Source organism: Hyperolius riggenbachi, chromosome 3 (assembly GCF_040937935.1).
Source record: "Hyperolius riggenbachi isolate aHypRig1 chromosome 3, aHypRig1.pri, whole genome shotgun sequence".
In the NCBI taxonomy this organism is placed as follows: Eukaryota; Metazoa; Chordata; class Amphibia; order Anura; family Hyperoliidae; genus Hyperolius; species Hyperolius riggenbachi.
The window spans coordinates 41,379,529-41,406,054 of NC_090648.1; the positions used below are offsets into that span (position 1 = coordinate 41,379,529).

General features: G+C 43.2%; 1 protein-coding gene and 18 non-coding genes across 19 annotated transcripts in view; all 19 read left to right on the forward strand.

Moving 5' to 3' along the window:
- Nucleotides 1-26,526, forward strand: part of GUCY2D (guanylate cyclase 2D, retinal) — a 604,889-nt gene that overhangs the window by 500,318 nt on the left and 78,045 nt on the right. The window contains exon 5 of the mRNA XM_068274020.1: nucleotides 22,124-22,208. Coding sequence (XP_068130121.1) covers nucleotides 22,124-22,208 — 85 coding nt within the window. The remainder of the gene's footprint in view (nucleotides 1-22,123; nucleotides 22,209-26,526) is intronic.
- TRNAW-CCA (transfer RNA tryptophan (anticodon CCA)) lies at nucleotides 626-697 on the forward strand. The gene has a single exon. It is a non-coding gene; the product is annotated as a tRNA-Trp (tRNA).
- Nucleotides 1,371-1,442, forward strand: TRNAW-CCA (transfer RNA tryptophan (anticodon CCA)). The gene has a single exon. It is a non-coding gene; the product is annotated as a tRNA-Trp (tRNA).
- TRNAW-CCA (transfer RNA tryptophan (anticodon CCA)) lies at nucleotides 2,116-2,187 on the forward strand. The gene has a single exon. It is a non-coding gene; the product is annotated as a tRNA-Trp (tRNA).
- On the forward strand, nucleotides 2,861-2,932 carry TRNAW-CCA (transfer RNA tryptophan (anticodon CCA)). The gene has a single exon. It is a non-coding gene; the product is annotated as a tRNA-Trp (tRNA).
- TRNAW-CCA (transfer RNA tryptophan (anticodon CCA)) lies at nucleotides 3,606-3,677 on the forward strand. The gene has a single exon. It is a non-coding gene; the product is annotated as a tRNA-Trp (tRNA).
- TRNAW-CCA (transfer RNA tryptophan (anticodon CCA)) lies at nucleotides 4,351-4,422 on the forward strand. Its single transcript has one exon. It is a non-coding gene; the product is annotated as a tRNA-Trp (tRNA).
- On the forward strand, nucleotides 5,096-5,167 carry TRNAW-CCA (transfer RNA tryptophan (anticodon CCA)). The gene has a single exon. It is a non-coding gene; the product is annotated as a tRNA-Trp (tRNA).
- On the forward strand, nucleotides 5,841-5,912 carry TRNAW-CCA (transfer RNA tryptophan (anticodon CCA)). Its single transcript has one exon. It is a non-coding gene; the product is annotated as a tRNA-Trp (tRNA).
- Nucleotides 6,586-6,657, forward strand: TRNAW-CCA (transfer RNA tryptophan (anticodon CCA)). The gene has a single exon. It is a non-coding gene; the product is annotated as a tRNA-Trp (tRNA).
- TRNAW-CCA (transfer RNA tryptophan (anticodon CCA)) lies at nucleotides 7,331-7,402 on the forward strand. The gene has a single exon. It is a non-coding gene; the product is annotated as a tRNA-Trp (tRNA).
- Nucleotides 8,076-8,147, forward strand: TRNAW-CCA (transfer RNA tryptophan (anticodon CCA)). The gene has a single exon. It is a non-coding gene; the product is annotated as a tRNA-Trp (tRNA).
- Nucleotides 8,821-8,892, forward strand: TRNAW-CCA (transfer RNA tryptophan (anticodon CCA)). Its single transcript has one exon. It is a non-coding gene; the product is annotated as a tRNA-Trp (tRNA).
- TRNAW-CCA (transfer RNA tryptophan (anticodon CCA)) lies at nucleotides 9,568-9,639 on the forward strand. Its single transcript has one exon. It is a non-coding gene; the product is annotated as a tRNA-Trp (tRNA).
- On the forward strand, nucleotides 10,313-10,384 carry TRNAW-CCA (transfer RNA tryptophan (anticodon CCA)). Its single transcript has one exon. It is a non-coding gene; the product is annotated as a tRNA-Trp (tRNA).
- TRNAW-CCA (transfer RNA tryptophan (anticodon CCA)) lies at nucleotides 11,058-11,129 on the forward strand. Its single transcript has one exon. It is a non-coding gene; the product is annotated as a tRNA-Trp (tRNA).
- TRNAW-CCA (transfer RNA tryptophan (anticodon CCA)) lies at nucleotides 11,802-11,874 on the forward strand. Its single transcript has one exon. It is a non-coding gene; the product is annotated as a tRNA-Trp (tRNA).
- Nucleotides 12,548-12,619, forward strand: TRNAW-CCA (transfer RNA tryptophan (anticodon CCA)). Its single transcript has one exon. It is a non-coding gene; the product is annotated as a tRNA-Trp (tRNA).
- TRNAW-CCA (transfer RNA tryptophan (anticodon CCA)) lies at nucleotides 13,293-13,364 on the forward strand. Its single transcript has one exon. It is a non-coding gene; the product is annotated as a tRNA-Trp (tRNA).

Below are 26,526 nucleotides of genomic sequence, written 5' to 3' on the forward strand. Positions count from 1 at the left end.
GCTGTAACCGATTGGTAATATTCTGAAAGGGCAAAACATTGAAAGTACACTTAGCTCACTATCCTCATAGGAGCTGAGAAAGTACACTGTCCACTCTCTCACAGCAATAAAAAATATCCCTTAGCTTGCTACGCAATTGGGCAAAGTACTACAACCCTTCTTTTGGGGCTGCTGGTGCAGTTGTATAGAAGTGACTATAAACGCTATATTTTCATTTGAACATGACACTTTTCTTGTAGCATGATGCGTTTAAGAAGGTGTTTAGTGTGGCTGCCTTTTAAATTGCTGTTAACCTTTTTCATTTGAAGAGAAAGCAATGAAAAATAAGCAGTGGGCACAGTAGTGAGTGTCTGAGGATAGAAGCATTGTGTGGCATTTCTGGTATTCTCTTTTTTGCTTAAAATTGTGTAGAGAAGAGAACGCTGGTACCCTCTGTGAGTATAGCATTATTAGCAGTAAACCATTGTTGTCATTGTAAACAAAAGAAAGTCTCTTAGGGCGTCGATCAAACAGTTCCAAAAACTGTCAGTATAACATTACTAGCAGTAAACCCATATTGTCATTGTAAAGAAAAGAAAATCTCTTAGGCCGTCGATGTAACTTTTCCAATACGAAAGAATGCAGGGACCTCGTGGCGCAACGGTAGCGCGTCTGACTCCAGATCAGAAGGTTGCGTGTTCAAATCACGTCGGGGTCAGTGAGCTTTTTCACACAAGCCCATGTCTTCACATGGACTCCTTGAAATGCTGTAACCGATTGGTAATATTCTGAAAGGGCAAAACATTGAAAGTACACTTAGCTCACTATCCTCATAGGAGCTGAGAAAGTACACTGTCCACTCTCTCACAGCAATAAAAAATATCCCTTAGCTTGCTACGCAATTGGGCAAAGTTCTACAACCCTTCTTTTGGGGCTGCTGGTGCAGTTGTATAGAAGTGACTATAAACGCTATATTTTCATTTGAACATGACACTTTTCTTGTAGCATGATGCGTTTAAGAAGGTGTTTAGTGTGGCTGCCTTTTAAAATGCTGTTAACCTTTTTCATTTGAAGAGAAAGCAAAGAAAAATAAGCAGTGGGCACAGTAGTGAGTGTCTGAGGATAGAAGCATTGTGTGGCATTTCTGGTATTCTCTTTTTTGCTTCAAATTGTGTAGAGAAGAGAACGCTGGTACCCTCTGTGAGTATAGCATTATTAGCAGTAAACCATTGTTGTCATTGTAAACAAAAGAAAGTCTCTTAGGGCGTCGATCAAACAGTTCCAAAAACTGTCAGTATAACATTACTAGCAGTAAACCCATATTGTCATTGTAAAGAAAAGAAAATCTCTTAGGCCGTCGATGTAACTTTTCCAATACAAAATAATGCAGGGACCTCGTGGCGCAACGGTAGCGCGTCTGACTCCAGAACAGAAGGGTGCGTGTTCAAATCACGTCGGGGTCGGTGAGCTTTTTCACACAAGCCCATGTCTTCACATGGACTCCTTGAAATGCTGTAACCGATTGGTAATATTCTGAAAGGGCAAAACATTGAAAGTACACTTAGCTCACTATCCTCATAGGAGCTGAGAAAGTACACTGTCCACTCTCTCACAGCAATAAAAAATATCTCTTAGCTTGCTACGCAATAGGGCAAAGTTCTACAAACCTTCTTTTGGGGCTGCTGGTGCAGTTGTATAGAAGTGACTATAAACGCTATATTTTCATTTGAACATGACACTTTTCTTGTAGCATGATGCGTTTAAGAAGGTGTTTAGTGTGGCTGCCTTTTAAAATGCTGTTAACCTTTTTCATTTGAAGAGAAAGCAAAGAAAAATAAGCAGTGGGCACAGTAGTGAGTGTCTGAGGATAGAAGCATTGTGTGGCATTTCTGGTATTCTCTTTTTTGCTTCAAATTGTGTAGAGAAGAGAACGCTGGTACCCTCTGTGAGTATAGCATTATTAGCAGTAAACCATTGTTGTCATTGTAAACAAAAGAAAGTCTCTTAGGCCGTCGATCAAACAGTTCCAAAAACTGTGAGTATAACATTACTAGCAGTAAACCCATATTGTCATTGTAAAGAAAAGAAAGTCTCTTAGGCCGTCGATGTAACTTTTCCAATACGAAAGAATGCAGGGACCTCGTGGCGCAACGGTAGCGCGTCTGACTCCAGATCAGAAGGTTGCGTGTTCAAATCACGTCTGGGTCAGTGAGCTTTTTCACACAAGCCCATGTCTTCACATGGACTCCTTGAAATGCTGTAACCGATTGGTAATATTCTGAAAGGGCAAAACATTGAAAGTACACTTAGCTCACTTTCCTCATAGGAGCTGAGAAAGTACACTGTCCACTCTCTCTCAGCAATAAAAAATATCCCTTAGCTTGCTACGCAATTGGGCAAAGTTCTACAACCCTTCTTTTGGGGCTGCTTGTGCAGTTGTATAGAAGTGACTATAAACGCTATATTTTCATTTGAACATGACACTTTTCATGTAGCATGATGCGTTTAAGAAGGTGTTTAGTGTGGCTGCCTTTTAAAATGCTGTTAACCTTTTTCATTTGAAGAGAAAGCAAAGAAAAATAAGCAGTGGGCACAGTAGTGAGTGTCTGAGGATAGAAGCATTGTGTGGCATTTCTGGTATTCTCTTTTTTGCTTCAAATTGTGTAGAGAAGAGAACGCTGGTACCCTCTGTGAGTATAGCATTATTAGCAGTAAACCATTGTTGTCATTGTAAACAAAAGAAAGTCTCTTAGGCCGTCGATCAAACAGTTCCAAAAACTGTGAGTATAACATTACTAGCAGTAAACCCATATTGTCATTGTAAAGAAAAGAAAGTCTCTTAGGCCGTCGATGTAACTTTTCCAATACGAAAGAATGCAGGGACCTCGTGGCGCAACGGTAGCGCGTCTGACTCCAGATCAGAAGGTTGCGTGTTCAAATCACGTCTGGGTCAGTGAGCTTTTTCACACAAGCCCATGTCTTCACATGGACTCCTTGAAATGCTGTAACCGATTGGTAATATTCTGAAAGGGCAAAACATTGAAAGTACACTTAGCTCACTATCCTCATAGGAGCTGAGAAAGTACACTGTCCACTCTCTCACAGCAATAAAAAATTTCCCTTAGCTTGCTACGCAATTGGGCAAAGTTCTACAACCCTTCTTTTGGGGCTGCTGGTGCAGTTGTATAGAAGTGACTATAAACGCTATATTTTCATTTGAACATTACACTTTTCTTGTAGCATGATGCGTTTAAGAAGGTGTTTAGTGTGGCTGCCTTTTAAAATTCTGTTAACCTTTTTCATTTGAAGAGAAAGCAAAGAAAAATAAGCAGTGGGCACAGTAGTGAGTGTCTGAGGATAGAAGCATTGTGTGGCATTTCTGGTATTCTCTTTTTTGCTTAAAATTGTGTAGAGAAGAGAACGCTGGTACCCTCTGTGAGTATAGCATTATTAGCAGTAAACCATTGTTGTCATTGTAAACAAAAGAAAGTCTCTTAGGCCGTCGATCAAACAGTTCCAAAAACTGTCAGTATAACATTACTAGCAGTAAACCCATATTGTCATTGTAAAGAAAAGAAAATCTCTTAGGCCGTCGATGTAACTTTTCCAATACAAAATAATGCAGGGACCTCGTGGCGCAACGGTAGCGCGTCTGACTCCAGAACAGAAGGGTGCGTGTTCAAATCACGTCGGGGTCAGTGAGCTTTTTCACACAAGCCCATGTCTTCACATGGACTCCTTGAAATGCTGTAACCGATTGGTAATATTCTGAAAGGGCAAAACATTGAAAGTACACTTAGCTCACTATCCTCATAGGAGCTGAGAAAGTACACTGTCCACTCTCTCACAGCAATAAAAAATATCCCTTAGCTTGCTACGCAATTGGGCAAAGTTCTACAACCCTTCTTTTGGGGCTGCTGGTGCAGTTGTATAGAAGTGACTATAAACGCTATATTTTCATTTGAACATGACACTTTTCATGTAGCATGATGTGTTTAAGAAGGTGTTTAGTGTGGCTGCCTTTTAAAATGCTGTTAACCTTTTTAATTTGAAGAGAAAGCAAAGAAAAATAAGCAGTGGGCACAGTAGTGAGTGTCTGAGGATAGAAGCATTGTGTGGCATTTCTGGTATTCTCTTTTTTGCTTAAAATTGTGTAGAGAAGAGAACGCTGGTACCCTCTGTGAGTATAGCATTATTAGCAGTAAACCATTGTTGTCATTGTAAACAAAAGAAAGTCTCTTAGGGCGTCGATCAAACAGTTCCAAAAACTGTCAGTATAACATTACTAGCAGTAAACCCATATTGTCATTGTAAAGAAAAGAAAATCTCTTAGGCCGTCGATGTAACTTTTCCAATGCGAAACAATGCAGGGACCTCGTGGCGCAACGGTAGCGCGTCTGACTCCAGATCAGAAGGTTGCGTGTTCAAATCACGTCTGGGTCAGTGAGCTTTTTCACACAAGCCCATGTCTTCACATGGACTCCTTGAAATGCTGTAACCGATTGGTAATATTCTGAAAGGGCAAAACATTGAAAGTACACTTAGCTCACTATCCTCATAGGAGCTGAGAAAGTACACTGTCCACTCTCTCTCAGCAATAAAAAATATCCCTTAGCTTGCTACGCAATTGGGCAAAGTTCTACAACCCTTCTTTTGGGGCTGCTTGTGCAGTTGTATAGAAGTGACTATAAACGCTATATTTTCATTTGAACATGACACTTTTCATGTAGCATGATGCGTTTAAGAAGGTGTTTAGTGTGGCTGCCTTTTAAAATGCTGTTAACCTTTTTCATTTGAAGAGAAAGCAAAGAAAAATAAGCAGTGGGCACAGTAGTGAGTGTCTGAGGATAGAAGCATTGTGTGGCATTTCTGGTATTCTCTTTTTTGCTTCAAATTGTGTAGAGAAGAGAACGCTGGTACCCTCTGTGAGTATAGCATTATTAGCAGTAAACCATTGTTGTCATTGTAAACAAAAGAAAGTCTCTTAGGCCGTCGATCAAACAGTTCCAAAAACTGTGAGTATAACATTACTAGCAGTAAACCCATATTGTCATTGTAAAGAAAAGAAAGTCTCTTAGGCCGTCGATGTAACTTTTCCAATACGAAAGAATGCAGGGACCTCGTGGCGCAACGGTAGCGCGTCTGACTCCAGATCAGAAGGTTGCGTGTTCAAATCACGTCTGGGTCAGTGAGCTTTTTCACACAAGCCCATGTCTTCACATGGACTCCTTGTAATGCTGTAACCGATTGGTAATATTCTGAAAGGGCAAAACATTGAAAGTACACTTAGCTCACTTTCCTCATAGGAGCTGAGAAAGTACACTGTCCACTCTCTCTCCGCAATAAAAAATATCCCTTAGCTTGCTACGCAATTGGGCAAAGTTCTACAACCCTTCTTTTGGGGCTGCTTGTGCAGTTGTATAGAAGTGACTATAAACGCTATATTTTCATTTGAACATGACACTTTTCATGTAGCATGATGCGTTTAAGAAGGTGTTTAGTGTGGCTGCCTTTTAAAATGCTGTTAACCTTTTTCATTTGAAGAGAAAGCAAAGAAAAATAAGCAGTGGGCACAGTAGTGAGTGTCTGAGGATAGAAGCATTGTGTGGCATTTCTGGTATTCTCTTTTTTGCTTCAAATTGTGTAGAGAAGAGAACGCTGGTACCCTCTGTGAGTATAGCATTATTAGCAGTAAACCATTGTTGTCATTGTAAACAAAAGAAAGTCTCTTAGGCCGTCGATCAAACAGTTCCAAAAACTGTGAGTATAACATTACTAGCAGTAAACCCATATTGTCATTGTAAAGAAAAGAAAGTCTCTTAGGCCGTCGATGTAACTTTTCCAATACGAAAGAATGCAGGGACCTCGTGGCGCAACGGTAGCGCGTCTGACTCCAGATCAGAAGGTTGTGTGTTCAAATCACGTCGGGGTCAGTGAGCTTTTTCACACAAGCCCATGTCTTCACATGGACTCCTTGAAATGCTGTAACCAATTGGTAATATTCTGAAAGGGCAAAACATTGAAAGTACACTTAGCTCACTATCCTCATAGGAGCTGAGAAAGTACACTGTCCACTCTCTCACAGCAATAAAAAATTTCCCTTAGCTTGCTACGCAATTGGGCAAAGTTCTACAACCCTTCTTTTGGGGCTGCTGGTGCAGTTGTATAGAAGTGACTATAAACGCTATATTTTCATTTGAACATTACACTTTTCTTGTAGCATGATGCGTTTAAGAAGGTGTTTAGTGTGGCTGCCTTTTAAAATTCTGTTAACCTTTTTCATTTGAAGAGAAAGCAAAGAATAATAAGCAGTGGGCACAGTAGTGAGTGTCTGAGGATAGAAGCATTGTGTGGCATTTCTGGTATTCTCTTTTTTGCTTAAAATTGTGTAGAGAAGAGAACGCTGGTACCCTCTGTGAGTATAGCATTATTAGCAGTAAACCATTGTTGTCATTGTAAACAAAAGAAAGTCTCTTAGGGCGTCGATCAAACAGTTCCAAAAACTGTCAGTATAACATTACTAGCAGTAAACCCATATTGTCATTGTAAAGAAAAGAAAATCTCTTAGGCCGTCGATGTAACTTTTCCAATACAAAATAATGCAGGGACCTCGTGGCGCAACGGTAGCGCGTCTGACTCCAGAACAGAAGGGTGCGTGTTCAAATCACGTCGGGGTCAGTGAGCTTTTTCACACAAGCCCATGTCTTCACATGGACTCCTTGAAATGCTGTAACCGATTGGTAATATTCTGAAAGGGCAAAACATTGAAAGTACACTTAGCTCACTATCCTCATAGGAGCTGAGAAAGTACACTGTCCACTCTCTCACAGCAATAAAAAATATCCCTTAGCTTGCTACGCAATTGGGCAAAGTTCTACAACCCTTCTTTTGGGGCTGCTGGTGCAGTTGTATAGAAGTGACTATAAACGCTATATTTTCATTTGAACATGACACTTTTCATGTAGCATGATGTGTTTAAGAAGGTGTTTAGTGTGGCTGCCTTTTAAAATGCTGTTAACCTTTTTAATTTGAAGAGAAAGCAAAGAAAAATAAGCAGTGGGCACAGTAGTGAGTGTCTGAGGATAGAAGCATTGTGTGGCATTTCTGGTATTCTCTTTTTTGCTTAAAATTGTGTAGAGAAGAGAACGCTGGTACCCTCTGTGAGTATAGCATTATTAGCAGTAAACCATTGTTGTCATTGTAAACAAAAGAAAGTCTCTTAGGGCGTCGATCAAACAGTTCCAAAAACTGTCAGTATAACATTACTAGCAGTAAACCCATATTGTCATTGTAAAGAAAAGAAAATCTCTTAGGCCGTCGATGTAACTTTTCCAATGCGAAACAATGCAGGGACCTCGTGGCGCAACGGTAGCGCGTCTGACTCCAGATCAGAAGGTTGCGTGTTCAAATCACGTCTGGGTCAGTGAGCTTTTTCACACGAGCCCATGTCTTCACATGGACTCCTTGAAATGCTGTAACCGATTGGTAATATTCTGAAAGGGCAAAACATTGAAAGTACACTTAGCTCACTATCCTCATAGGAGCTGAGAAAGTACACTGTCCACTCTCTCTCAGCAATAAAAAATATCCCTTAGCTTGCTACGCAATTGGGCAAAGTTCTACAACCCTTCTTTTGGGGCTGCTTGTGCAGTTGTATAGAAGTGACTATAAACGCTATATTTTCATTTGAACATGACACTTTTCATGTAGCATGATGCGTTTAAGAAGGTGTTTAGTGTGGCTGCCTTTTAAAATGCTGTTAACCTTTTTCATTTGAAGAGAAAGCAAAGAAAAATAAGCAGTGGGCACAGTAGTGAGTGTCTGAGGATAGAAGCATTGTGTGGCATTTCTGGTATTCTCTTTTTTGCTTCAAATTGTGTAGAGAAGAGAACGCTGGTACCCTCTGTGAGTATAGCATTATTAGCAGTAAACCATTGTTGTCATTGTAAACAAAAGAAAGTCTCTTAGGCCGTCGATCAAACAGTTCCAAAAACTGTGAGTATAACATTACTAGCAGTAAACCCATATTGTCATTGTAAAGAAAAGAAAGTCTCTTAGGCCGTCGATGTAACTTTTCCAAAACAAAAGAATGCAGGGACCTCGTGGCGCAACGGTAGCGCGTCTGACTCCAGATCAGAAGGTTGCGTGTTCAAATCACGTCGGGGTCAGTGAGCTTTTTCACACAAGCCCATGTCTTCACATGGACTCCTTGAAATGCTGTAACCGATTGGTAATATTCTGAAAGGGCAAAACATTGAAAGTACACTTAGCTCACTATCCTCATAGGAGCTGAGAAAGTACACTGTCCACTCTCTCACAGCAATAAAAAATTTCCCTTAGCTTGCTACGCAATTGGGCAAAGTTCTACAACCCTTCTTTTGGGGCTGCTGGTGCAGTTGTATAGAAGTGACTATAAACGCTATATTTTCATTTGAACATGACACTTTTCTTGTAGCATGATGCGTTTAAGAAGGTGTTTAGTGTGGCTGCCTTTTAAAATGCTGTTAACCTTTTTCATTTGAAGAGAAAGCAAAGAAAAATAAGCAGTGGGCACAGTAGTGAGTGTCTGAGGATAGAAGCATTGTGTGGCATTTCTGGTATTCTCTTTTTTGCTTCAAATTGTGTAGAGAAGAGAACGCTGGTACCCTCTGTGAGTATAGCATTATTAGCAGTAAACCATTGTTGTCATTGTAAACAAAAGAAAGTCTCTTAGGGCGTCGATCAAACAGTTCCAAAAACTGTCAGTATAACATTACTAGCAGTAAACCCATATTGTCATTGTAAAGAAAAGAAAATCTCTTAGGCCGTCGATGTAACTTTTCCAATACAAAATAATGCAGGGACCTCGTGGCGCAACGGTAGCGCGTCTGACTCCAGAACAGAAGGGTGCGTGTTCAAATCACGTCGGGGTCAGTGAGCTTTTTCACACAAGCCCATGTCTTCACATGGACTCCTTGAAATGCTGTAACCGATTGGTAATATTCTGAAAGGGCAAAACATTGAAAGTACACTTAGCTCACTATCCTCATAGGAGCTGAGAAAGTACACTGTCCACTCTCTCACAGCAATAAAAAATATCCCTTAGCTTGCTACGCAATTGGGCAAAGTTCTACAACCCTTCTTTTGGGGCTGCTGGTGCAGTTGTATAGAAGTGACTATAAACGCTATATATTTTCATTTGAACATGACACTTTTCTTGTAGCATGATGCGTTTAAGAAGGTGTTTAGTGTGGCTGCCTTTTAAAATGCTGTTAACCTTTTTCATTTGAAGAGAAAGCAAAGATAAATAAGCAGTGGGCACAGTAGTGAGTGTCTGAGGATAGAAGAATTGTGTGGCATTTCTGGTATTCTCTTTTTTGCTTCAAATTGTGTAGAGAAGAGAACGCTGGTACCCTCTGTGAGTATAGCATTATTAGCAGTAAACCATTGTTGTCATTGTAAACAAAAGAAAGTCTCTTAGGGCGTCGATCAAACAGTTCCAAAAACTGTCAGTATAACATTACTAGCAGTAAACCCATATTGTCATTGTAAAGAAAAGAAAATCTCTTAGGCTGTCGATGTAACTTTTCCAATGCGAAACAATGCAGGGACCTCGTGGCGCAACGGTAGCGCGTCTGACTCCAGATCAGAAGGTTGCGTGTTCAAATCACGTTGGGGTCAGTGAGCTTTTTCACACAAGCCCATGTCTTCACATGGACTCCTTGAAATGCTGTAACCGATTGGTAATATTCTGAAAGGGCAAAACATTGAAAGTACACTTAGCTCACTATCCTCATAGGAGCTGAGAAAGTACACTGTCCACTCTCTCACAGCAATAAAAAATATCCCTTAGCTTGCTACGCAATTGGGCAAAGTTCTACAACCCTTCTTTTGGGGCTGCTGGTGCAGTTGTATAGAAGTGACTATAAACGCTATATTTTCATTTGAACATGACACTTTTCTTGTAGCATGATGCGTTTAAGAAGGTGTTTAGTGTGGCTGCCTTTTAAAATGTTGTTAACCTTTTTCATTTGAAGAGAAAGCAAAGAAAAATAAGCAGTGGGCACAGTAGTGAGTGTCTGAGGATAGAAGCATTGTGTGGCATTTCTGGTATTCTCTTTTTTGCTTCAAATTGTGTAGAGAAGAGAACGCTGGTACCCTCTGTGAGTATAGCATTATTAGCAGTAAACCATTGTTGTCATTGTAAACAAAAGAAAGTCTCTTAGGCCGTCGATCAAACAGTTCCAAAAACTGTGAGTATAACATTACTAGCAGTAAACCCATATTGTCATTGTAAAGAAAAGAAAGTCTCTTAGGCCGTCGATGTAACTTTTCCAATACGAAAGAATGCAGGGACCTCGTGGCGCAACGGTAGCGCGTCTGACTCCAGATCAGAAGGTTGCGTGTTCAAATCACGTCTGGGTCAGTGAGCTTTTTCACACAAGCCCATGTCTTCACATGGACTCCTTGAAATGCTGTAACCGATTGGTAATATTCTGAAAGGGCAAAACATTGAAAGTACACTTAGCTCACTATCCTCATAGGAGCTGAGAAAGTACACTGTCCACTCTCTCTCAGCAATAAAAAATATCCCTTAGCTTGCTACGCAATTGGGCAAAGTTCTACAACCCTTCTTTTGGGGCTGCTTGTGCAGTTGTATAGAAGTGACTATAAACGCTATATTTTCATTTGAACATGACACTTTTCATGTAGCATGATGCGTTTAAGAAGGTGTTTAGTGTGGCTGCCTTTTAAAATGCTGTTAACCTTTTTCATTTGAAGAGAAAGCAAAGAAAAATAAGCAGTGGGCACAGTAGTGAGTGTCTGAGGATAGAAGCATTGTGTGGCATTTCTGGTATTCTCTTTTTTGCTTCAAATTGTGTAGAGAAGAGAACGCTGGTACCCTCTGTGAGTATAGCATTATTAGCAGTAAACCATTGTTGTCATTGTAAACAAAAGAAAGTCTCTTAGGCCGTCGATCAAACAGTTCCAAAAACTGTGAGTATAACATTACTAGCAGTAAACCCATATTGTCATTGTAAAGAAAAGAAAGGCTCTTAGGCCGTCGATGTAACTTTTCCAATACGAAAGAATGCAGGGACCTCGTGGCGCAACGGTAGTGCGTCTGACTCCAGATCAGAAGGTTGCGTGTTCAAATCACGTCGGGGTCAGTGAGCTTTTTCACACAAGCCCATGTCTTCACATGGACTCCTTGAAATGCTGTAACCGATTGGTAATATTCTGAAAGGGCAAAACATTGAAAGTACACTTAGCTCACTATCCTCATAGGAGCTGAGAAAGTACACTGTCCACTCTCTCACAGCAATAAAAAATTTCCCTTAGCTTGCTACGCAATTGGGCAAAGTTCTACAACCCTTCTTTTGGGGCTGCTGGTGCAGTTGTATAGAAGTGACTATAAACGCTATATTTTCATTTGAACATGACACTTTTCTTGTAGCATGATGCGTTTAAGAAGGTGTTTAGTGTGGCTGCCTTTTAAAATGCTGTTAACCTTTTTCATTTGAAGAGAAAGCAAAGAAAGATAAGCAGTGGGCACAGTAGTGAGTGTCTGAGGATAGAAGCATTGTGTGGCATTTCTGGTATTCTCTTTTTTGCTTAAAATTGTGTAGAGAAGAGAACGCTGGTACCCTCTGTGAGTATAGCATTATTAGCAGTAAACCATTGTTGTCATTGTAAACAAAAGAAAGTCTCTTAGGGCGTCGATCAAACAGTTCCAAAAACTGTCAGTATAACATTACTAGCAGTAAACCCATATTGTCATTGTAAAGAAAAGAAAATCTCTTAGGCCGTCGATGTAACTTTTCCAATATGAAAGAATGCAGGGACCTCGTGGCGCAACGATAGCGCGTCTGACTCCAGATCAGAAGGTTGCGTGTTCAAATCACGTCGGGTTCAGTGAGCTTTTTCACATAAGCCCATGTCTTCACATGGACTCCTTAAGATGCTGTAACCGATTGGTAATATTCTGAAAGGGCAAAACATTGAAAGTACACTTAGCTCACTATCCTCATAGGAGCTGAGAAAGTACACTGTCCACTCTCTCACAGCAATAAAAAATATCCCTTAGCTTGCTACGCAATTGGGCAAAGTTCTACAACCCTTCTTTTGGGGCTGCTGGTGCAGTTGTATAGAAGTGACTATAAACGCTATATTTTCATTTGAACATGACACTTTTCTTGTAGCATGATGCGTTTAAGAAGGTGTTTAGTGTGGCTGCCTTTTAAAATGTTGTTAACCTTTTTCATTTGAAGAGAAAGCAAAGAAAAATAAGCAGTGGGCACAGTAGTGAGTGTCTGAGGATAGAAGCATTGTGTGGCATTTCTGGTATTCTCTTTTTTGCTTCAAATTGTGTAGAGAAGAGAACGCTGGTACCCTCTGTGAGTATAGCATTATTAGCAGTAAACCATTGTTGTCATTGTAAACAAAAGAAAGTCTCTTAGGCCGTCGATCAAACAGTTCCAAAAACTGTGAGTATAACATTACTAGCAGTAAACCCATATTGTCATTGTAAAGAAAAGAAAGTCTCTTAGGCCGTCGATGTAACTTTTCCAATACGAAAGAATGCAGGGACCTCGTGGCGCAACGGTAGCGCGTCGGACTCCAGATCAGAAGGTTGCGTGTTCAAATCACGTCGGGGTCAGTGAGCTTTTTCACACAAGCCCATGTCTTCACATGGACTCCTTGAAATGCTGTAACCGATTGGTAATATTCTGAAAGGGCAAAACATTGAAAGTACACTTAGCTCACTATCCTCATAGGAGCTGAGAAAGTACACTGTCCACTCTCTCACACCAATAAAAAATATCCCTTAGCTTGCTACGCAATTGGGCAAAGTTCTACAACCCTTCTTTTGGGGCTGCTGGTGAAGTTGTATAGAAGTGACTATAAACGCTATATTTTCATTTGAACATGACACTTTTCTTGTAGCATGATGCGTTTAAGAAGGTGTTTAGTGTGGCTGCCTTTTAAAATGCTGTTAACCTTTTTCATTTGAAGAGAAAGCAAAGAAAAATAAGCAGTGGGCACAGTAGTGAGTGTCTGAGGATAGAAGCATTGTGTGGCATTTCTGGTATTCTCTTTTTTGCTTAAAATTGTGTAGAGAAGAGAACGCTGGTACCCTCTGTGAGTATAGCATTATTAGCAGTAAACCATTGTTGTCATTGTAAACAAAAGAAAGTCTCTTAGGGCGTCGATCAAACAGTTCCAAAAACTGTCAGTATAACATTACTAGCAGTAAACCCATATTGTCATTGTAAAGAAAAGAAAATCTCTTAGGCCGTCGATGTAACTTTTCCAATACGAAAGAATGCAGGGACCTCGTGGCGCAACGGTAGCGCGTCTGACTCCAGATCAGAAGGTTGCGTGTTCAAATCATGTCGGGGTCAGTGAGCTTTTTCACACAAGCCCATGTCTTCACATGGACTCCTTGAAATGCTGTAACCGATTGGTAATATTCTGAAAGGGCAAAACATTGAAAGTACACTTAGCTCACTATCCTCATAGGAGCTGAGAAAGTACACTGTCCATTCTCTCTCAGCAATAAAAAATATCCCTTAGCTTGCTACGCAATTGGGCAAAGTTCTACAACCCTTCTTTTGGGGCTGCTGGTGCAGTTGTATAGAAGTGACTATAAACGCTATATTTTCATTTGAACATGACACTTTTCATGTAGCATGATGTGTTTAAGAAAGTGTTTAGTGTGGCTGCCTTTTAAAATGCTGTTAACCTTTTTCATTTGAAGAGAAAGCAAAGAAAAATAAGCAGTGGGCACAGTAGTGAGTGTCTGAGGATAGAAGCATTGTGTGGCATTTCTGGTATTCTCTTTTTTGCTTCAAATTGTGTAGAGAAGAGAACGCTGGTACCCTCTGTGAGTATAGCATTATTAGCAGTAAACCATTGTTGTCATTGTAAACAAAAGAAAGTCACTTAGGCCGTCGATCAAACAGTTCCAAAAACTGTGAGTATAACATTACTAGCAGTAAACCCATATTGTCATTGTAAAGAAAAGAAAGTCTCTTAGGCCGTCGATCAAACTTTTCCTACACAAACGAAAGCAGGGACCTTGTGGTGCAGCGGTAGTGAGTCTGACTCCAGATCAGAAGGTTGTGTGTTCAAATCCAGTTGGGGTCAGTGAGAATTTTCACACAAGCCCATGTCTTTACATGGACTCATTGAAATGCTGTATCTGATTGGTAATATTCTGAAAGGGCAAAACATTGAAAGTACACTTAGCTCACTATCCTCATAGGAGCTGAGAAAGTACACTGTCCACTCTCTCACAGCAATAAAAAATATCCCTTAGCTTGCTACGCAATTGGGCAAAGTTCTACAACCCTTCTTTTAGGGCTGCTGGTGCAGTTGTATAGAAGTGACTATAAACGCTATATTTTCATTTGAACATGACACTTTTCATGTAGCATGATGTGTTTAAGAAGGTGTTTAGTGTGGCTGCCTTTTAAAATGCTGTTAACCTTTTTCATTTGAAGAGAAAGCAAAGAAAAATAAGCAGTGGGCACAGTAGTGAGTGTCTGAGGATAGAAGCATTGTGTGACATGGCTGGTATTCTCTTTTTTGCTTAAAATTGTGTAGAGAAGAGAACACTGGTACCCTCTGTGAGTATAGCATTATTAGCAGTAAACCATTGTTCTCATTGTAAACAAAAGAAAGTCTCTTAGGCCATCGATCAAACAGTTCCAAAAACTGTCAGTATAACATTACTAGCAGTAAACCCATATTGTCATTGTAAAGAAAAGAAAGTCTCTTAGGCCGTCTGTCACAGGAGCCCTGGTGGTCAGACCGCAAATGGCCTTCCAAACGGTGCCAGCGCACGGATCGTGCGAACTCTGGTCGCAGTCAATGCGCAGGAACCATTGGGACAAACCGCAGACAAACCAGAAGGGAGCCTGTGAGATATGGGTAATTACAACCTACACATGATTCCTGGGTATCTGCCACCACCACTGGTATGGGTCAGTGGACCCGATTTACTGACTGACTGGTCCTGCGAATAAAAACGGTTAAACACGCTGTATTCTGTCTAGCCAACAACAAACAATAGTAACGTCTCTTCAGAGGTCTGCTTCAGTTGTGTGCTTGCTGAATAGTAGGGTAGCTAGAACAACAACTGATGATAGCGTCGGTTTATTGAAAGCAATATAAATAATTAATATATACAGACAATTATTAAAATCAACAATTATTAAAACAGTAATAGCCAGTATAAAAAATAAAAAATAGAAAATACTTAGGGTTTGTGGAAATATGTCATTTTGTGGGAAGAATCATAAAGTCCAAGCAAAACGGTTTCAAGTTCTGCAAAGTTCTTTGTTCCAGAGATAAAGTCAGAGTTCAGCAAGTTTTAAAATCCAAACAAAATGGAGGATGTCCTTTGTTTCAATTCAGACAAGATGGCCGCTAGCCATGTGCCCTTTGTTTCAGCTCCGGCAAGATGGCCACCACTTGTTCCTCACGGTGGCCGTGGGTTCATGAAGATGTAAAATGGAGGAATGCCTGAGGAGTTCCTTCCAAAGACTTTTGAACAATGCCCACCTTTGGGTGGAGCCTCAAGTACAGCCCAGGGGTTGGACAGGGGCTGTGAGCCCCCTGGCTGGGTGCTCTCTGCCCACCAAATATGAAATTTGTCATATCTCGGCTTACGCTTTCCTCACACACATGACCATCATATTTTCATATTTCTCAGACTAGGCCAGTTCATATGATACCAAACTTGGGCATGTTTGCATGCCTGGTTAAAAAACAGTGGAATCCCCCGAATTCTGGTTATGCCAGTGGCCCAAATTTAATATCAAAATACTCACAAGATCCGGACCAGCAGAATGATATAACTTTCACATTTCTCACCTGAACGGTATTGCTTAAACATGCTCAAAATCCTAAACTCCATGCTTTCTTATTCGGCCTATATGGCTCCTGCCAGTCTAGAGAAAAGCAGGTTTTTGAATAGCCCCCTGCTGTGAGCTCATCCTGTCTTTTACCAAAAGGCAGAGTGGGCTCTTTGCTGGCTAATTAACATCTAGGTGTCACCTGGTTCCCAGAACAGAAAGGGGAGTTAATGCCTCCAGGTTATTCTGCCTTCCACGGGGAATATGTCCAAGCTAATTAACACCTCCCCCAGGCTTTCACTCAGCCAAGACAAATCCCCCAGCTGTTCCTAGGCAGAGGGATACTACACATCAAATCTTGGTTTAACGATCTGCGTCGCTAACCGACCGCAATCGTGTTTTGGCCGACTGGTCGTCGCCCGGCGTCACACCTTCCCCTCCTGACGCTGTGTAGGGGGGGTGTCACCAAGACATCCTCCGTAGCAGCCATTGGCGCTGTTGGGTCTAGCTCCCCCTGACACCGGGACAGCCCATCGGCGTTTTGGTGTCGGCTGCCCGCTTTGTGTCGGCCAACCTGGCTGACGGGTCTCGAGCTGCCGGCACGACGGGAAAACCCATTGGCGCCTGCAGCTCAGTTCCCCTGGACAGGTCGCGGTCTGCTACCCTCAGGTTTGACCCGACCTGGACCGTTCTGGACAGGGCGTTTGCGCCACTGCGGTCGGATGTGGTGTCTGCTAGGACTGCTGACAACGGGCAGTGGTTTGGGTAGGTCAACAGCCAGCCCACGCAGAGGTTCCCTGCAAAGTGGCTGTGGACCTAAGGGAACCCCGCAGGAATCCCTGGACCTCCCCCGCTCCTGACAGACGGCACATGTTTTGCAGTATTTGGCTACATCCCTGTTCATCCCGGGCCAATGAAACTGTTTCCGAATACAGGCAAGTATCCTGCGGACACCTGAGTGCCCTGTCATAGGATTAGCATGAGCGGATTTTAGCACATGTCCCCTGAACGCACTCGGGACCACAAGCCATTTGGTATTCTCATGTGATCTACATGTAGGGGGCTGTACAGACTCGCTGTACAGTCTCCCACCTTCCCAGTACACCTTGAAAGCAGCCCCGTCTGCGAGGGGCTCAGCAGCTTGCTGCCTGAGCACCTCCAGGCTTGGGTCGCTTTATAGTGCTGCTGTGAGGACGCTGTCAGTTTCAGCCAACTTGCTCATGTCACACGAGGCCAGCGGCTGAAAGGTCTCATCCCTGCGGTCAGAGGAGGGGGAGGAGGCCGGAACCCCCTCCACCTGTTCTGAGCTCGGGTTCTGAGCGGTACAGCTGCGTGGTACTGCTAGCACAGGTACACCTTCAGAAGGGCACAGACGGGCAATACTCAAATCATCGTTGCATGCATTAATGACATTGACAGGTATAGACATTTTTTCATTACAGACAGGTTGTACAGTCAACTCAGGTACAGTTACATCATCATCACAACAGACAGTCTGTACATCAAACTCAGGTGCCTTTGAAGCAGGCACTATTGAACCGGGTACCCTTGAACTGGGCACATTCAACCCACCTCCCCCTGGTGCTCCCCCAAGTGTATAAAGTAACTGGTGGTGGGTGGAGAGTCCGTCTCCTTCCGTGAGAGACAAGGCTGTCGTGGCAGGTTCGTAGTAGGACACAAGCTTGCCCAAATCAGTCCCCAGCAACACAGGGACTGGGAGATCCTTCACAACCCCAACAACCCTTTCTTGGACCCCTCCTCCCCAATCCAGCTTCACTCTCACGTGGGCTATGTGAAAAAGGGTGCCCTCTACTCCAGTAAGGGCAAGGGATCGGCTGGAGCTGATGCTCTCCTTTGGCACAAGGTGTGAGTGAACTAACGTGATGTCAGCTCCGGTGTCCCGGAATCTGGCGACAACTTTGTCGTTCACTCTAACAAGTTGCTGCTGGTCGGTTCGGTCACGGATTTCCTTTCCGCGGGCAAACAGGACAAAATCTGATGATTCAGGCTGTGGTTCGCTGGCTGGTTGCCTCTGCTGTGGGTGAGATACAGGTGCTGCAGGTGCTGGTGGTGTCTGTCTCCGCTCCGGACAGTCAAATTTCATGTGTCCGGGCTGGCGGCAGTAGTGACAGGTGACCTCTCCAGGGGCTGCAGGCCTGGGTGCAGCAGCTGCGCTGGGTGGCCTCAGTGGCTGACGGCTCACAGGGGCCGGAGAGTCTGCCAGAGTATTGGGCTGACCTCCTCTCCAGCTGGATGGGACAGTTCTGCGTGTATCAGACACCCGGGTAGTTGCAAAGGTCTCAGCGAGGTCTGCAGTGACAGTTGCTGACGTCGGCTTGCGCTCCAACACAAACTGTCGTACCTCAGCGAGGCAAATGTTCAGAAATTGTTCCAGGACTATCAAGTCCTCCAGGACATCATAAGACCATTTGGTGAGGCCTAGAGTCCACTGGTGGAGTGTGGTGAGCAAGCTGCTGACCACATCTCGGTACGAATCCAAAGACTTTTTCTGCCAGGCCCTGAACTTTTTGCGATAGGCTTCTGGCGTCAGCTGGTACTTAGTAATGATAGCGTCTTTTATAGCGGCATAATCATTATCTTTCTCCGCAGGCAATTCTGCGAAAGCATCAAGCGCTTTGTAGCGCAGCCAAGGTGTCAGATGCCTGGCCCACTGGTCTTGGGACAGACGATACTGACGGCATGCTTTTTCAAAAGATCACAAAAACAAGTCAATGTCGGTGTCTTTTTCAATATTAGCAAATTTAAATTTTGCACTTACAGGTGGTGCAGCTCCTTCAGCAGGGAGGCTGGGCGAAGAACTCCGGCTGGCCTGTTGCACTTTTGCCATGTTTAGCTCATGCTGTCATTGGCGCTCCCGTTCTCGCTCAGCGGCATCCCTCTCCTCTCGTGTCTCTCGCTTTTGCTCCGCCATGTACTGCAGGTACTTGTCCAGGTCAGTCTCCATCAGCTTTCGTAATGCCTGCTGCATTACCGGGTCAGCACCCATGGACAGTCCAGTACTGGCCAGTTCCGGGCGAGTACTTTCAGAAACTCTGAGATTGGGGACCATACTGACGTTCTCCTGCGTAACTGTTAATGCAGGGCCCTCAGGATGCACAACCTCTGTACAGTCAGGATTCTCAGTCTCTGGTTCCCCTCGATTTGAGCCAGATGGGCTGGTATCCACTTCAGCGGACACTCCCGGCTCCCGCAGTTGCTGGGTATCCCATCTGGACAAGTCGGCTATCAGGTCCCATTTGTTCTTGCGGAGGACATCAATGCCTCTCGCTTGGCAAAGAGTTTGCAGGTCGGCCTCGCACATTTGCTGGTAGTTCCCGGACATTTCCATGCCAAATAAAATAAAACTTTTGGGGAGGGGTACTGGCTACACAGTCTCTCTGTATATATAAAAATATATTGCCTTCCAGCTACACCAACGAATTAGTTCGTTTCTGGATAGCGCTAGCGCTATCTTAGATACTTTCAGCACAACACAGGTCCCAACCGCTGCCTAACACTGTCACAGGAGCCCTGGTGGTCAGACCGCAAATGGCCTTCCAAACGGTGCCAGCGCACGGATCGTGCGAACTCTGGTCGCAGTCAATGCGCAGGAACCGTTGGGACAAACCGCAGACAAACCAGAAGGGAGCCTGTGAGATATGGGTAATTACAACCTACACACGATTCCTGGGTATCTGCCACCACCACTGGTATGGGCCAGTGGACCCGATTTACTGACTGACTGGTCCGGCGAATAAAAACGGTTAAAACACGCTGTATTCTGTCTAGTCAACAACAAACAATATTAACGTCTCTTCAGAGGTCTGGTTCAGTTGTGTGCGTGCTGAATAGTAGGGTAGCTAGAACAACAACTGACGATAGCATCGGTTTATTGAAAGCAATATAAATAATTAATATATACAGAAAATTATTAAAATCAACAATTATTAAAACAGTAATAGCCAGTATAAAAAATAAAAGGGAGAAAATACTTAGGGTTTGTGGAAATATGTCCTTTTGTGGGAAGAATCATAAAGTCCAAGCAAAACGGTTTCAAGTTCTGCAAAGTTCTTTGCTCCAGAGATAAAGTCAGAGTTCAGCAAGTTTTAAAATCCAAACAAAATGGAGGATGTCCTTTGTTTCAATTCAGACAAGATGGTCACTAGCCATGTGCCCTTTGTTTCAGCTCTGGCAAGATGGCCACCACTTGTTCCTCACAGTGGCAGTGTGTTCATGAAGATGTAAAATGGAGGACCGTCTGAGGAGTTCCTTCCAAAGACTTTTGAACAATGCCCACCTTTGGGTGGAGCCTCAAGTACAGCCCAGGGGTTGGACAGGGGCAGTGAGCCCCCTGGCTGGGTGCTCTCTGCCCACCAAATATGACATTTGTCATATCTCGGCTTACGCTTTCCTCACACACATGACCATCATATTTTCATATTTCTCAGACTAGGCCAGTTCATATGATACCAAACTTGGGCATGTTTGCATGCCCGGTTAAAAAACAGTGGAATCCCCCGAATTCTGGTTATGCCAGTGGCCCAAATTTAATATCAAAATACTCACAAGATCCGGACCAGCAGAATGATATAACTTTCACATTTCTCACCTGAACGGTATTGCTTAAACATGCTCAAAATCCTAAACTCCATGCTTTCTTATTCGGCCTATATGGCTCCTGCCAGTCTAGAGCAAAGCAGGTTTTTGAATGCTGTGAGCTCATCCTGTCTTTTCCCAAAAGACAGAGTGGGCTCTTTGCTGGCTAATTAACATCTAGGTGTCACCTGGTTCCCAGAACAGAAAGGGGAGTTAATGCCTCCAGGTTATTCTGCCTTCCACAGGGAATATGTCCAAGCTAATTAACACCTCCCCCAGGCTTCCACTCAGCCAAGACAAATCCCCCAGCTGTTCCTAGGCAGAGGGATACTACACATCAAATCTTGGTTTAACGATCTGCGTCACTAACCGACCGCAATCGCGTTTTTGCTGACTGGGCGTCGCCCGGCGTCACACCGTCAATCAAACTTTTCCTATACTAAGGAAAGCAGGGACCTCGTGGCGCAACAGTAGCGAGTCTGACTCCAGATCAGAAGGTTGCATGTTCAAATCACGTCGGGGTCAGTGAGCTTTTTCACATGGACTCCTTGAAATGCTGTAACTGATTGGTAATATTCTGAAAGGGCAAAACATTGAAAGTACACTTAGCTCACTATCCTCATAGGAGCTGAAAAAGTACACTGTCCACTCTCTCACAGCAATAAAAATATCCCTTAGCTTGCTACGCAATTCGGCAAAGTTGTACAACCCTTCTTTTGGGGCTGCTGGTGCAGTTGTATAGAAGTGACTATAAACGCTATATTTGCATTTGAACATGACACTTTTCATGTAGCATGATGTGTTTAAGAAGGTGTTTAGTGTGGCTGCCTTTTAAAATGCTGTTAACCTTTTTCATTTGAAGAGAAAGCAAAGAAAAATAAGCAGTGGGCACAGTAGTGAGTGTCTGAGGATAGAAGCATTGTGTGGCATTTCTGGTATTCTCTTTTTTGCTTCAAATTGTGTAGAGAAGAGAACGCTGGTACCCTCTGTGAGTATAGCATTTTTAGCAGTAAACCATTGTTGTCATTGTAAACAAAAGAAAGTGTGTGGCATGGCTGGTTTGCTCTAAAGTGTGTATAGAAAGGTGAGCTGGTACCCTCTGTGAATATACCATTATTAGCAGTAAACGCATATTGTCATTGTCAGCAAAAGAAAGTTTCTTTGGCTATTGACCAAACATTTCCAAAACCTTGTAAAGCAGAGACCTTGGGATAGATTCACAAAGCCGTGATAACTCTTATCACGGTCACGCTAGCGTTTGCATGTGCTATAACGCGCGTATGGTTCTTGGCGCGCCAACGTAAATTTGTGCCCAAAATCGTGCCCATTTTTGTGCGTGTTCATCATAAGAGTTATGATTTAAGCCCCTTGTGTGCAACGGTAGCGCATCTGATTCAAGATTAGAAGGTTGTGTTTTTAAAGCACGTTGGGGTCAGTGAGCTTTTTCACACAAGCCCATGTCTTCACATGGACGCCTTGAAATGCTGTAACCGCTAACCGATTAGTAATATTCTGAATGGGAAAACCTTTACACTTAGCCCACGATTTATAGTTATTGTCCTGTATTTGGTTCCCTTTTGTTCCTAAAAGTATACTAAAAAATCCTGTAACTACCGTATTAAAAAAAAGTTATTCACATCATTTCCCAAAATTCTATCCTGACTGATTGTGTAGCTAGACTAAATCTTCTCTGATTTTCTCTGCAGGTGTGGACCCAGCCTTTGTGCTCCTGCTTTTCATTCTCATCACATGTTTCATCCTCAGTTGTGCCTTTTTTGCATACTACATAAGGTAGGCACACATGTGACTGGATTCAGCTGGTATTATAAAACAGATGTGGTGGTGTGTGAGAGATTGTGTTCCTAATATCAGAAGCTCCATCTTTTCATAACACGAGTTCTGGAGTGGGAGGAGGAACTAATCTAACAAGTGCTGAAACAATTCAGCAAGTCTCCTGTTTTAAGAACAATGCACCCTTCCTCAAGAAAATCTCAAACTGGCTGTGCAGTTGTTTTTATCCTAAAGAGTCATTTTGATTTTATGAGTTTGTGCATAATGTTTGTATTTTTGATTCTGATCGTAAAAACATGATTTCATGGGTTATTTTTAGTTTACGTAATTTTGCATAATTTTTGTAACTGTGCGCACACCTGCATATGTTCTCTTTACCACCTGTTAGTACAGTAATCAGTGATTTTACTGATGAAAGTGCCGCTGGTGGTCATTGACAAAGTGAAGCAAAGATAAACTTATTATTTCCTGTGTAGTGTTGACAGTGATAATAAAAACACACTAAGATCCAAGGACCAGCCCTATAGGTACAAAACGAAGACTAAATAGTCTTTCTAAAATGCAATAGTAGCATGGACAGAGGTGTGCATATGTTGGTCACTACCTCTGACAAGTCAGATAAATACAATTGTGCAAATTATACGCCACACTGTTATTGCATGATAAATATGAGGTGTCGTTGCTGATCCCCCACCATTTACGTCTATTAGCCTGAGTGGGGTGTAGCTAGCCTCATTGTATCACTGCAACACTAGAGAAGCTATACATGTCAGATGGACGTGCTAATAATTGTGTTAAAGCAATCCTCTGCACTGCTAGAATATATATCCAGTACAGCTGTGGCAGTAATCAATACACATATATACAAAGAGTTGGTAGGGGAGACTACCCTAAAGAGACTCAGTGGGTGCTATGCATATATATACAGTGCTATATTAGTGACCGGTTTCACCACAAGGCTTCTTCAGAATACATTGGGCTTGATTCACAAAGCGGTGCTAACTGTTAGCACGCCTGTGAAAACCCCCTTAGCACGTCTAAACAAGCTTTTCGGGCACAAAACTTTATGCGCGTAAGACTTTACGCGCGTAAAACTTTACGCGCACACTGCACAGAGCGCAGGGCGCTCCGCGCGAAGTGCCCATTAAAGCCTATGGGACTTAGCGCGCGCACAGGACTTTGCGCGTGTAAAAACTTTGCGCACAAAACTTTGCGCGCGATCTAATTGAGAAATCCGGTGCTAACCTACTTAGCACCCTGGTTAGCGCACCTAAAGACTTTAGACGTGCTAAGTAGGTTAGCACTGCTTTGTGAATCAAGCCCATAGCGTATAGTGCTATATACAACTATTTACATTCCACCACCCACAGAATAATCTGACAGAGTGTCCCCCTGCAACCCACAAGTAGCCCAAGTCAGAGCTGAATAGCGCTGACAGAGAGTGGTTTACAGTGGCTTGCAAAAGTATTCGGCCCCCTTGACGGTTTTCACATTTTGACATATTACTGCCACAAACATGAATCAATTTTATTGGAATTCCACGTGAAAGACCAATACAAAGTGGTGTACACATGAGAAGTGGAACAAAAATCATACATGATTCCAAACATTTTTTACAAATCAATAACTGCAAAGTGGGTTGTGCGTAATTATTCAGCCCCCTTTGGTCTGAGTGCAGTCAGTTGCCCATAGACATTGCCTGATGAGTGCTAATGACTAAATAGAGTGCACCTGTGTGTAATCGAATGTCAGTACAAATACAGCTGCTCTGTGAGGGCCTCGGAGGTTGTCTAAGAGAATATTGGGAGCAACAACACCATGAAGTCCAAAGAACACACCAGACAGGTCAGGGATAAAGTTATTGAGAAATGTAAAGCAAGCTTAGGCTACAAAAAGATTTCCAAAGTCTCGAACATCCCACAAACCTCTGTTCAAGCGATCATTCAGAAATGGAAGGAATTTGGCACCACTGCAAACCTACAAAGACAAGGCTGTCCACCTTAATTCACAGGCCGAACAAGTAGCGCGCTGATCAGAAATGCAGTCAAGAGGCCCATGGTGACTCTGGACGAGCTGCAGAGATCTACAGCTCAGGTGGGAGACTCTGTCAATAGGACAACTATTAGTCATGCACTGCACAAAGTTGGCCTTTATGGAAAAGTGGCAAGAAGAAAGCCATTGTTAACAGAAAAGCATAAGAAGTCCCATTTGCAGTTTGCCACAAGCCACGTGGGGGACACAGCAAACATGTGGAAGAAGGTGCTCTGGTCAGATGAGACCAAAATTGAACTTTTTGGAAAAAATGCAAAACGCTATGTGTGACGGAAAACTAACACTGCACATCACTCAGAATGCACCATCTCCACTGTCAGATATGGTGATGACAGCATCATGCTCTGAGGGTGCTTCTCTTCAGCAGGGACAGGGAAGCTGGTCAGAGTTGATGGTAAGATGGATGGAGCCAAATACAGGGCAATCTTGGAAGAAAACCTCTTGGAGTCTGCAAAAGACTTGAGACTGGGGCGGAGGTTCACCTTGTGGCAGGTCAATGACCCTAAACATAAAGCCAGGGCAACAATGGAATGGTTTAAAACAAAACATATTCATGTGTTAGAATGGCCCAGTCAACGTCCAGATCTAAATCCAATCGAGAATCTTTGGCAAGCTCTGAAAACTGCTGTTCACAAACTCTGTCCATCTAATCTGACTGAGCTGGAGCTCTTTTGCAAAGAAGAATGGGCAAAGATTTCAGTCTCTAGCTGTGCAAAGCTGGTAGAGACATACCCTAAAAGACTGGCAGCTGTAATTGCAGCAAAAGGTGGTTCTACAAAGTGTTGACTCAGGGGGCTGAATAATTACGCACACCCCACTTTGCAGTTATTGATTTGTAAAAAATTTTTTGAATCATGTATGATTTTCGTTCCATTTCTCCCATGTACACCATTTTGTATTAGTCTTTCACATGGAATTCCAATAAAATGGATTCATGTTTGTGGCAGTAATGTGACAAAATGTGGAAAACTTCAAGGGGGCCGAATACTTTTGAAAGCCACTGTAAATATGGTTGCTTGTTATCCTATGCCCAACCCCGGAAGGCGGAGCTCCAGATCAATACTTTAAACATATCCATGTTCCTGGTTTCCCAGTATTACTGCTTGGCTGCACCTTCAATGGCAATATAGCCCCGTGTCCTGTGTACACCAGTGTGTACAGGAGCGTCATACTCGTGCTGGGTCTCTCCGGATTGGCGCGACGTCAGTTCCTGTGACATCACTACCTGTTGTCTGTAGTCATAGCAACATGCGACGATATCAGCGCATCCAATCTGGACACACACCGCTCGTAAGCGTTGCCATGGTGATAACTATACACATAAAACATGAGTGACGTCACGCTCATGCGCAGAGAGTGCACGGCCACAGGTGCGCAATTAAAGACGTGCACCACCGGCCCAGCGCAGCCATACTACTCTGGGTCATAGCGACCAGGAAGTAGTACAGGGTGAGGGGTTCACTGGTGAACAGTTCCCGAACCATTCGCTGACATCTCTACTCACCTGCCCATCTGGTCCGTTCAAGCTGCCGTCTTCCTCTAGCCAGGCCGGCTGCCTCTTCATAGTGACCTAATGCGTGTTATTACACAATAACACATGCCGGGTAACTAAGAAGAGGCAGCCAGCATGGACAGATGAACATGGGCGCACGGATAGACCAACGCCAGGACAGGTGAGTTGAGCCGCCTAGGGCAGCCGGGTCGAGAGCCAGGGGGAGTCAGGGGCCACTCAAGTTAATTTTGCCCCCGGGCTCCAGCATTGCTTCAACCAGCCGTGACCAAATTATTGTTACCGTGCATTAGGGATTGGTCTTGTAAGTATAACTTCACTAACGCTATAAATTTACATTTATCACAGAAACAACTTCCTGAGACACATCTGGGAAGTCCTTAAAAATAATTCTTGAGTTTTGAGGTGAGGAGTAGTGTTGCTTTCCACGGCCTTGTGATCACGAGTTGTTTTTCCTGATCATGAGGTCGAATTCTGAATTCGTGATCGCCTCTTGATCATGGATTCAGTTCCGAATGCACCAGTAATTGTGGTCCAAATCCGGCTCGTGATCACGGATTTAGCCGTGTTTTACGGCCTTGATAAAAACCACCAAAACCCGCCGACTTTAGCCGTTAATAGCAAAGTCCCCTTACATGATATAAACATCTAATTTGCAGGATATGTTAAGTAGAACAGTGGGAACAAGGGGAACATTTTTTTTAAAAAGACCTTGGGCTTGATTTACTAAGAGGTGCTGACCTACTTAGCACGTCT